Source organism: Mirounga leonina, unplaced genomic scaffold, assembly GCF_011800145.1.
Source record: "Mirounga leonina isolate KUSES-001 unplaced genomic scaffold, KU_Mleo_1.0 Mir_152, whole genome shotgun sequence".
NCBI lineage: Eukaryota > Metazoa > Chordata > Mammalia > Carnivora > Phocidae > Mirounga > Mirounga leonina.
The window spans coordinates 2,956,718-2,968,938 of NW_023270380.1; the positions used below are offsets into that span (position 1 = coordinate 2,956,718).

The window sequence follows — 12,221 nt, forward strand, 5'->3', positions numbered from 1 at the left end:
TAAAGTCTGATATAAATGAGCACTCTTTTGCTTTCTGGACAACACAAGGACCCTCCTTCCCTCTGTACTGGTTGTCATATATTTTATTTTGACTATATTTTAGACTACAAAAGAAATTACTGCTGTTTTTTACATCCACATTTACTTAGATTTATCCACATATTTACTCTTCCTATTGTTTTTCATTTCTTTATGCATGTCCTTGTTTTCAGCTGGGATCATTTTCCTTTATTCTGGATGTGTTGCCAAGGAGGTCTTTCAGTTCTTATTTATCTGCAAATATCTTTATTTTACTTTTATTTTTGAAGGAATTGAAAATGATTGTATAAATTATAGATTGACAGTTATTTTCTTACAGCATTTTAAAGATGCTGTTTTATTGTCTCTTGGCTTCTGCCGTTTCTGTCACCCATACTATTGTTCCTCTGAAGTTAATGCCTTTTTTTAATCTGGCTGCTTTTAAAAATTTTGTTCCATCTTTGGTGTTCGGCAGTTTCACTATGATGAACCCAGGTGCATTTCTTTTTTTTTTTCCCTTTGATTTTTCCTGTTTTAAGATTGTAGTGTTTTCTGAATGTGTAGTTTGATGTCCTTTGTCAATATTTTAACATCCTTAGCTCTTATCTCAATAATGTTGCTTCTGCCTCATTCTTTTTTCCTTCTGAGTTCATCATTTATAAACACAGGCTTTAAACTAATGATGATTAATATGTTTAAGTAGCTAGAGGGCATAATGGATAATTTATTTCAGCAGAGAACTGAAATGTAGAAAAGAAAATGAAATAAAAATTATAGAACTGAAAAGTAAAGTAATTAAACTTGAGAACACAATAGATAAATTGGATAGCAGATTAGACATAGTAGAAGGAAGAGTTGTTAAAAGGAAGATAGAAGTCTAGAAAATATCCAGGCTGAAGCTGAGTGGATGGGTGAAAAATGTATATTTTCCTATAAAATCCCAGATTTTTGCCTTTTCATGAAAAATCAAAACTTTAGTTGGCCTGAGGTGATGAAGGGCTTCTTCCTACTAGCCGGAGTCCATTCCACTCTGTTGCTTTCTGCCACTGAAGCTGCTTATCTTTTGCTATGGTTTGTATTGCCCATGCACTACTTCACTCAGTTACATTCCCTGTGTGAGTGGGCATGGCGGGGGAGGACAGTCTAGGCATATGAAATAGCACATGAAAAAGCATTTAGCTGGGAGAGGTGGACAAGTCTGGGGGCTCAAAGGAAGCCAGCAGGACTGGAGCATGGGCAGGAGCAGGGGCTGTGTTGTATTGGACTACTGAGTCTGGAAAAATACACCAGATCTTGGATGTCCTTGCAGAACCAGCAGCTAAGAAGGGCCAGTGGTTATTTCACTGTTACTTGATAATATACAGATTTGGCCCTTCTCTACCTTCTGGTTGAAGCAATCCACCAGTAAGTGAAATTAAGTTGTTAATTGTAAGATGACTAGCTAACTTTTAGCCAGGTAGACAAGATATTGACTTGGTAGCATGAATCATCGCTAAATAAATCTTCCTGCCTTTGTTTCCCCTCTGTTTCAGCTGCAAGTGTCCACTGCTTGGAAAAGTGTGGGGAGCTGACTTGGAAGCTTGTCGGTTGCTTGTCCAAAGCCTACAGCTCCAGGAGTCCAGGGGCACACTGTTTGCAGAAGATGAGACGCAGACAGATGACTTTGCAGGAGCCGTCTGTCCAACCACTCCTGCCATCTCCCCCAAGCTCCACTATGAAGTTGAGAGGAAGACCCCTTTGCAGGCCTTCGGGGACTGGAAGGCTCACCTGAGCCCATCTCTGTACTTTGCTGGCAGCGAGCAGAAAGAGGTCTGTCCATCCCTATAGCCTCAGCAGGGGCCCTACTCAGAGGGGTACTTTGGGGCCACACTCCAGATGGGAATAATAAATATTGAGAGGGTGACCCATCGAACCATGCAAACTTAAAAGTTTTAATAACCCTGGAATATGATTACAAAATAATGTAGAATTTTTGTGGAAGTTTACAATATAGAAGAGCAAAAAGAATCATTTTTGGCATATTTAGTTCTATGTTCTAAGTTAATAGCTAGAGTTAGAATATAAATTTGGTATGTAATTAATATATATACCATATACCATATATGTTATATATAACATATTATTATTGCATATACTATTATATGTGTCACGTGATAGTTAATTGTATATTTAGAATCTATATATCATCATTTATTAGAATATCTATCTATTATTATTTATTAGAATCAAACATTCAAATATATGTGTATATCCCTTTGTTTTGGCCCAAACAAGGTCATAATGGATATTTGTAATACATTCTTTTCATTTAAAAAAAAAAAACAACCTGATACTTGGCTTATGATATATATATCATTATATATATCATTTAATTATATATTTATCATATATACAATTAAAATGTGGATTTATTTAACATTTTACTCCAAGGCTGGCCTAGATTAACAGAGAAGAGTTCCCCTCCCCTCCCTACCCCACCCTCCCTCTACTCCTCTCTTTCTCCCTTCTCCCCTCCCCTTCTCTCCCTAGTCCATCTCTCCCCACTCTTCCTCACTTTCCCCTCCAACCCTAATAAGACAACTTTCAATGAAGGTTCTCTAGGCAACTTCTTTTTTTTTTTTTTTTCCCCAATTTTAGAACCACACCAGGAGGCTTTGGAGCTCTTTTTCTGACCAGGTACTCAGGTGTTCTGAATTAAAAGGCAACAAAATCCTGGTGAGGTTGGAGGAACATGTCACTTCATGTTCATGGCTCACATTTGACATCAGATGTGCCCCCTCCCTGGGCCTTTGCCACAAAGTGCCCCCCTGCCCCCAGGCAGGCCTGCCCATCCTATCTGTAGGACCAGACACTCACTGACAACGTGGGCTACAGTCACTGCCTTCTGGACTCTTTGGAAAATTGATACTTGATCCCATATTTGAATTGAATAACCTTATGAGAAAGAAGGCTGTTGTCACTCTCTGGAATCCTGCTGGCCTCATAAATTAGGCTCTAAATTGAGCTATAGATGATCTCAACTCCTTTGTTAGTCGAGGTGCTGCAGGTGGCCACCAGCCCTGTTGGTGGAGTTGTTGAAAACTCGCCACCTGTTGCAGTTGGCTGGCAGGAAAGAAGATTCTGGTGGGGAGGGAAGTGCCACCTAAGCAAGGGCATCATAGCTCTGGGCTGAAGATACTGTGGGCCCTGGGTGTGAGGCTTTGATGGGAGGGTTGGCCGTCCACAGTGGGCTCGCAGGAGCTCAGTCCCGGGACAGGCAGGAGCCAAGTCAGGTATGTGATGGGGTCTGCTGGGACATGGGACTCCTCTGGAGGTCAGGACTGATTCAGCAAATTCCACCTGTTAGAGGAGGCTCCCTCCCTCCCTCCCTGCCTTCTGTGCCCATGTGTCCCTCCAGGCTCTCTGGAGGATGACATCCCCAGGTATAGGAGGATTATCCTTCTTCCATAAGATTATGAGTACCTGCCAATCTGACTATAGGAAAACAGAGCTATGAAGTAGGAAATGCAAAGTCAAGGATGAATAGCCTAGAACCTTTTCATAGAAAGATACTTGAAGTTTCTGGTGAGGAGGAGGTCCAGACTATAACCCCAGAGAGTGGAAGAGCCACAGTGACTGCTTCTCTGAGCTCCGGGACCTCCCTGCCCCAAACCCCCACCGCCTCTCCACCTACTCAAATGCTGAGGATTTCCCACAATTTCTTGCTGCTTCCTTCAGGGTGGGGGAGCCAGAGGGTGCTTTGAAGCTTTTGCTAGCTTTCCGTGCTGTCTTCCTGTCCTGTGCCAGGCGTCAGCCCACTTACTGTTCCTGCATTGCTTTTCTGGGTTTCTATTCACAAAGAAGGGTGGGCACCCTTTGAATTCATCAGTGGCAGAAATGTTAAGATGGCAGATACTGCCTAGAAAGGGCAAAATTATGGGAGCAGAAAACAGATCAGTTGTTGCCAAGAACTGGGGTGAGGGGGAGAGATTGTTCACAAAGAGCAACATGAAGGAATTTGGGGGTTTGTGTGATAGAACCATTCCGTGTCTTGATTGCGGTGGTAGTTACATCTCTGTGTGCATATGTCTATAACTTTACACCAGGGTTAATTGTATTTATTACTCTACAAAGGGGACTAAAATTTTTAAAAATAACATCCGCCTATTTAAGAGCGAGGTCATAGATGTTGGGATTGGTGGTACTTGGCTCAGGGCTACGGGAAGGCAGTTTGGTGTGGCAAAGGGAGCCTGAGGCTCAGATCCTAGTTAGGCCATCTGCAGGCTGCATTCACTCATCTGCTAAACACCTCCCCACCTGCACCCCCCAAATGAGGACAATAAACATTATCTCATGAGGTTGTAAGGATTTAAATAAAATAACGCATTTAAAAGTGAGTTAGAGGTTTAAGAAAATACATAGTAGAGGCTTGAAAAAATGAGTTTGTTTTTTCTGGAGGGGAGGTGTTATCACTCTTTTTGGCAATCACAAGTATCTCTAAGACCTTTTAAAAAGAATATGCTTGGCTTTCGTTATCAAGAAGCACAAGCCAGCAATGAATTAGTGGGAGATAATCTCAGACAAGAAAAGTTTAATAAAGGAAGAATCTTGTTTGTATTTAGATGGAGGATTTTCGATGACCAAAGTCTCCGAGAAACGATAATCAAGGATCTCATTAAGGAAGGTGTTTTCGTTTTGCTGCCTCTGTCTGCCAGGGAGTCCTTGAAGTCTGGGTACTTGTGTATTTATCCTGTGCCTGAAGCGGCTATTTGTTTTGCAGCTGGGAGTTGGTTTTGTTTTGGGAACTCCCTGCCGGGTCTGGACGTGCCACCCTGGTTTCTGTATTGAAGCGTGACGGCCCGAAGGCAGGCAGTTTCTTTATAACCCAAATCTTCCATGAAAAATTGCTGACGTCTTACGGAGGTCCGTGGGGAGACGGCTTCTCCGAGCCTTCCCTGGGTGTGTAAGTGGCCCACGTGGTTCCGTGCATTTCGGCGGTGCATCCTTGTTTGGAGTGTTTGGTCATTAATTAAAGCTTTCGCCGTGTGGCTGGTCCCCCTGGGCCGCCCCGCACAGTGCCCCCATTTTACAGCTGGGCCCATGAAGTCAGAGTCATTTGCTTGGGGCTTTGCTGCAGAGGATGTTGGCAGCAGGGCAAAGGGGCCAGTTTTAGCAGGAGCTTCCTCGGATTGTAAGAACACCCTGGTTTCTTGGTTACTGCTCGCCCGCAAGCCTTTCCGCGGACTCTGGAAACAATCAGCTGCTGTTGGTCCTGATTTATAGGCGGTGCAGAAATTGCACGTGGGCCAGACAGGAGCTGGGGAAATCAGTGAGCCAGCTTCCTCCGCTGTGAAGTTGCTCTTTTGTACTCGCTGTTCTGGCCCTAATACCTGCGTAATTCTCTCCTTCCTGTCTGCAGTCTGTCCTGCTGGGGTGCTTTCTGTTTTTACTACAAAGTGGGCTCCCCTCCCGCGGAGTTCCCTGGACAGGATCACTCTCCCCTAACTCCAGCTGCTTCCTTTCCAAGCCAGTAGCTGCCACCAAAGAGGCTTAAAGAAGCCAAAAAAAAAAAAAAAAAAAGTGGGGCGGGAAGAGGCCAGAGCTCTGAGCGATCTCATGCAGCACTGGAAAAGCCAGTGTGCTGTCTGCCATGAAAGAAATTCGCAGTACGACATGACCAGACGGTGCAGCTTTGTTCTAGGATACAGGTCTCTCTAAAACCCAGTTCCTGGGGCGCCTGGGTGGCTCAGTCGTTAGGTGTCTGCCTTCGGCTCAGGTCATGATCCCAGCGTGATCCCCAGGCATCAGGCTTCCTCTCCCACTCCCCCTGCTTGTGTCCCCTCTCTCACTGTCTCTCTCTGTCAAATAAATAAATAAATTATATATATATATATTATATTATATATATAATTATATATATTATATAATATATATATATATATATTAAAAAACCCAGTTCCTTTTCACACAGCCCATCTTGCATAAACCTCAGCAATGATGTGATACATCACCTGCAGTTTCCACTGTGGGTTTCTTTAAAGTGGACCAGAAATGCAAACAGCACTGGCAAAAACAACCCTCGGTGTCCTCTCTTCTCTCTTTTAAAGATTTTCAGCTTGGTGTATATGGAGACAGGGAGTCTCTTCCTTGCGAATGTTTCATGGCTTTCCATCACATTTGTCATTAGAATTTCAGGTCCAACCGGCACACATAGGATTAGCAACAAGCACAACTCAACCAATAGGGCACAGCCCAACCAAAAGGAGCAGAAGCACGCAGGATCCCCGGGGCTCCGCCCTGGCCCTGGCCTTGGCCCTGGCCCCCCAGGGGGAGAGAGGCCACAGAGCCACGGGGCAAGCTGGAAGGTGGGAAGGAGAGGGGCTTCTGTCATCAGTTAGCTGGCTTCTGCTGCTTCTCTCAGTTAATTAACGTTGTCAGCTTGTCAGTCTCCTATTTCACCCGCCCAAGGAAAGGAAGTGGACTCCACACACCCGCCCCCTCCCCGCATCGGCCTGCTTTCCCTCCTTTTTGAGAATTATGGAGCCACTTTCTGTGTTCCAGGGGCCTAACTGTGGCATTTCTTTCACTAATTAAAAATAGGTCAGTGCTTCAGAGGAAACCGGCCTTGGGGCTCTCAGAGACTCTTTCACCTTGGAAATTCCTTGTCATTCACAGATGAACACTGAGGGATCAATAGAAAATTGTCACTGCCTAGCTGGCAAGGAGTGACCTATAGCATTTGTAACACCGGAAGCTTATCTGATGGCTACATAGTCGCGTCTCCCGAGTAGCCGAGAGACATTCATTCATTCATTCATTCATTCATTTATTTATTTATTTATCTATTTATTTATTTATAGATTTTCTTTATTTGACCCAGAGACACAGCAAGAGAGGGAACACAAGCAGGGGGAGTGGGAGAGGAAGAAGCAGAGCAGGGAGCCCGATGCGGGGCTCGATCCCAGGACCCTGGGATCACAACCTGAGCCGAAGGCAGACACTTAACAACTGAGCCACCCAGGTGCCCCTAGCTGAGAGATTTTTAAAAACCAGGGTTTCACATTTCTGGAAAATGAATGCTCTGCCCCCTTGTCCTACCTGGGCTGCATCTGATGCTCTCACCTGTTGGGGGCCGGGACAATTAGAGTCAGGAACTTCCTTGTACACCACAAGCTGGCTGGCAGAACCTCCTGCCCAATTTAGCTTGAGCAGGTGGAAAGCCTGGATCTGCTTAGAGCGTAAAGCATGCTGTCCTTGTAAAGGGTAACAATCCGGAACCAGGACGAAACCCTGGCATTTATTTATTTATTTATTTATTTATTAAAGATTTTATTTATTTATTTGAGAGAGAGAGTGAGAGAGAGAAAGAGCACAAGAGGGGGTAGCGGGAGAGGGAGAAGCAGACTCCCTGCCGAGCAGGGAGCCCGATGCGGGACTCGATCCCGGGACTCCAGGATCATGACCTGAGCCGAAGGCAGTCGCTTAACCAACTGAGCCACCCAGGCGCCCAACCCTGACATTTAAAAACAATAATTCTGGTAGTCTCATAGTTGCATAGTTTACAAAAAATATTTAGAAATGCAAAAATTTTTAATGTAGATTGAACACAGATAAAGTTGGCATTTGATTCTGTTCTCTTGGTTTCCTCTTTACTGTTTGTGGTTCAGCATTTCTTGGCAACACACAGCTTGCAGAGCACATTCTCCTTATATGGAATCTCCCCAACTGTGTTCCGTTCTCATTTTTCTTTTTACGAAAGGGTCTTAAGATTTGATGTCACTATCCCCCAAATCTGAATGCTTATGTTAAATAGAGCTTATTTAAGTACCTGCTGGTGGTATGACTATTATTTACACATAGATTTTTCCTCGAAGTTTCCAATAGAGTTTTGCCTTATTCGACTTTGATGTTCAACTGATGTGTGCCAGAAGGAAAACAATCCAAGATCTCTTGAATGATCGTGTAATATAAAATAGAGCTTTTCAAAGATCGCCCTTCATATGAACTCGAAACCATAGGCCATTTAGCCTATACAAATCATCAGCCACTTCTTTCTTTTATCAGTTTTTTTGTTGTTGTTGTGTTAAGTGGTTCTGTGTAGAACTTGTTTCTCAGCACCTCCTCTGTAATAAGTGGGCAGATACTTGAAGACAATTTTTTTTTTTTAAGATTTTATTTATTTATTTGAGACAGAGAGCATGAGAGGGAGGAGGGTCAGAGGGAGAAGCAGACTCCCTGCCGAGCAGGGAGCCCAATGCGGGACTCGATCCCGGGACTCCAGGATCATGACCTGAGCCGAAGGCAGTCGCTTAACCAACTGAGCCACCCAGGCGCCCGCTTGAAGACAATTTATTGCTCACTCTGACCGAAAGACATCTAAATATTTCAAATGCTTTCCCTCACACTCACAACATCTGGATGCTTTTAAAAGAAATACCCACTTACTCAGGGTGTAGCCATATAACTTGGGTGTTTGGATGAATACTTGTATTATATGGAGTAGTAAAGATATGCCTTTAGTGTCTTAATTTGTGCCTCTCTGCTCATTGACATTAATGACTATAGAATGAGTGTTTATGAGGAAAGACAAGTGCTTATGAAGTCTATTTCAGATAGATGTGCAAGATATTATTTGTGGTGTGGACAGGAGTTTGTCATAGGTAAATATTCTTTATGTAGACAATAAAAGGAAAAGAAAAAGAAAACCATATAGCATTCCGGGAATGTATTTGCCAAGCAGATAATTTGGAAAACAGCCCAAAGGAACACATTTAAGACTGTGATTTTAATACCAAACTAAGGAAATGCTTTAATGCATCAGCTAAGCTCATGGATGGTGGTAATCACATCTGGTTTACCTCAAGCTATAGGAGAGGGAATGAAACTTAACAGCGGAACAAACATCATGAGGTTCAAGTCACATTATTTTTTGTAGGCATGCATATGTGCAGTGCAGGGTTAAAATTTAAAAAAAAAATGTAAATACTGCTATGGCTCAAGTAATCTGTAAATGCAGATGGCTTGCCAACTATAAGGGAAGACTGCTCTGTCACCTGTCCTTTCTTTATTATGTAGCTTGTGAGTTTTACTGCAGAAATTAAATATTTTTTATGGATAGGCAGCTATTGCTGATGCCTTATTACATGACCAAGGAAAACAGGGATCTAAGTAAGCTAACTGAGTTACAGCAAGGGCTAGGGTCTCCACGGTGGGAGCTGCTTTCCCTTCACCCCCGATCCCATTCCCCAGCAAGGGGCAAAGCAGTTGATGACTTTAAAGTATATATAGCACCCAGCGCAATGACATTTCCCACCTGAAGTATAGACCTAAAAAGTCCTTGTTGATTGTATCGGGTTAATTTTTAAATTGTAGCTATTATTCTTTCTTCAGTTATGAGGTTTTTGCGTTTCAGACATCATACTGCCCCTCTCGCTGGAACTCTTGACAGCATTAAAAAAAAAAAATCAACTATTTAAATTTCTCGATCCACTGACTCAACCCAAGGTGTAGCCCATCTGCTCACATATATGGCGGATCACCAGTGACAACCAACATTTCTGGAAACGTATGCTCTGTTAGGTGTGAGAGCCTTTATAAATAAAGTTGGCAGCGTTATCTGCTAACTGGCAGTTTAACCTAAATGGCTTTCTGTTCCACATGCATTTTCTATTCAGAATAAAAATAATCAATATGATTTCCTGATCACTTCAGGTGTAGCCTTAGGGATATTTTTACCAGATACTTGCTCATTTTGAAACAATTATTTGATGTAATATATTCCCTACCCTTTGGGTATGGGCTCTACTTTTAAAACGTTAAATGTTGATATTCTCCAAATGTCACAGGCAAGGACTTAGCCTTGTTTATGGGAAATATCACTAAGGAAAAAAGTCCTTGGAGACCCTGGCCATGGAGCCAGCGATGGGTTGTCACCAGACTCTGAGGTTTAGGCATCTGTTTGGGTGAGCCACTGAATGCATTTTTGGATCTGAGTATAAACTTTTGTCAATAAATGTTGTAGCACGTCATTTCAATGGGAAAATCCTGCCCCACAAAGGAAATCCTCTTTTCTGTTTTAAATCATGCTTCCTGAGTTTGGCGAGTAGGACAGATATTTGACATCAGCTCTGATTCAACCCAGCTGAAAATTTCTGCGCAAACATTCAAGTCTACAGGTTTTTTTTTTTTTTTTTTAAGGATTTTATTTATTTATTTGACAGAGAGAGACACAGCGAGAGAGGGAACACAAGCAGGGGGAGTGGGAGAGGGAGAAGCAGGCTTCCCGTCGAGCAGGGAGCCTGATGTGGGGCTCGATCCCAGGACCCTGGGATCATGACCTGAGCCGAAGGCAGACGCTTAACCGACTGAGCCACCCAGGCGCCCCTCAAGTCTACAGGTTTTGATCATGAGGTGAATTAGGCAAATTACATTTGAAATACTGCCCGGCCGAGTTGATGTTCCCAAATCATACCCATGTGGAGGGACGGTAGGGAAGATGTAGGGCTTTTTCTGAGGCCCATGAAAGATGCGTTTGTATGGAAATGCTGTGGTGGGCACACAGGACTGTCTCACAGCCCTGGATCCCTCCTGCCTGGCCCTTCACACTTCGGCTAGATGATGCCATGGGTAATGCAACCTGAGAAACAGCATAGCTTCCTCAAGGGCATTAGTCACTGGGCTAGAAGAATGGCAGGATGCCATTGCGCCACCTCCTGGTGGGGGAGACAGGTAGGTATGTGCCCAGTAAAGAAGGATGGAGCTTGAGCCCTAATTGAGCACAGATGATATAGGAGATTCAGGAATCCGGAAGCATTCCTGGAAGAAGTGGAATCTGCGGGGTTTTGAAGAGAGAGATGGTATTAGCCGGGCGGAGAAGGGGAAATGCTCAGCCATGGGGCCATTTACCTGCATTCTGACCCAGAGGGAAAATACTCCTAGGGCTAAATGAAGGGATGGAGGTACAGAAAGAAAAAGTCATAATTTGAATTGCTGAAGAGACTACCTGATGGGACAAATTACTGGAGAGTTTTCAAAGCCACTTTGAAATGCCAAACAACCTGTACTTTTTCCGTTCAGAATTGCAAATCCTACAAAATTCCGTTTCAGTTAGGAATACTGGTGACTTTGTAGTGGGGTGATATTTTTATTATCAGGTGTCAGTCATATGGCCATGTGGGGTTTTTGGTTTTTCGGTATTTTTTTTTTGCCACATTTAATTTAATAATAAAAATGGAAGCAAATGTTACAGATTTCAAACCAAGAGGAGCCCAGTGCATGAAGAGTTCAGTTTGGAATCTGCCAAGGTGATAAAAGAGATGAGAGATCAAGGCTCTCCTATTCTTATTCAGAAAGGAGATACTCGCTTCCTTCCCCTGTGACTCATCTGCTTTCTTCTGCTTCCAGCTTTATGTTTTATGGACATGTGGATCAAAAGTCCCCAGCTCACCATAGCAGCTGGGTTGTCCTGGTGCCCATCACTACCACCTCCAGTTGATATGTATCTATCTGAATCCTGGAGGATGCACCCCTTGATGATGCAGAGCCCTCCAGGAATCAGAGCGGACTTCACAGAGTCCGAGGGTGGAAGGGAGGAGAGGTGGTATCTTCAGGCATCGTTCACTTCTCAGATTTCTTTCTGTCATCATTTTGTAGCCCCCCTCACTCCCACCCTGGGCCGGCCCCACAAAAATCCCTCTCTGTGTTTTGCCTCCGTGTGGCTAAGTCAGATCCAGAGGGAAGAGCCTGCTAGATATGGGAGACTCGTGTTGTAGACCCCAACCCACCACTTTCTCAGTGTGTGACCTTCAGCAAGACATGGGACTCTGGGATGCTTTCTGTGTATATAAAAGGAATAATTGAACTAGATCATTCCGAAGCCCCCTGCCAGCTCTAATTCTCTCTGTTTCTAGGTATTAGGATCCTCAGGGAAGGGTTCATAACATCCTTACTGGCCCTCACTGAGGTGGCCCTTTATAAAGGCTTGCATTTGATGTCCTGGGAAACAAGGTGGGTGTTGGATAAGGGGCTTCATTTTCATGTAGTTACATCCCAAGCTGGGGACTCCTGAACAGTATAGCTGATTTACAGTTCACTTAACCAGAAATGCCAGAGCTGCCAAAGCTTATATGGAAGGACAACTTCTTTGAAAGAAGTTTCCTTTCTTTTAAGACAAACAAGCAAAAAAAAAAAACCCCTTTAATAGCTCCTATTTCCTTTACTTGTTT

At 43.6% G+C, this 12,221-nt stretch overlaps 1 protein-coding gene across 1 annotated transcript in view; it reads left to right on the top strand.

The window, feature by feature from the left end:
* The window catches only part of DISC1 (DISC1 scaffold protein), a 369,242-nt gene that overhangs the window by 340,531 nt on the left and 16,490 nt on the right, over positions 1–12,221 (top strand). The window contains exon 11 of the mRNA XM_035008463.1: positions 1,551–1,827. Coding sequence (XP_034864354.1) covers positions 1,551–1,827 — 277 coding nt within the window. The remainder of the gene's footprint in view (positions 1–1,550; positions 1,828–12,221) is intronic.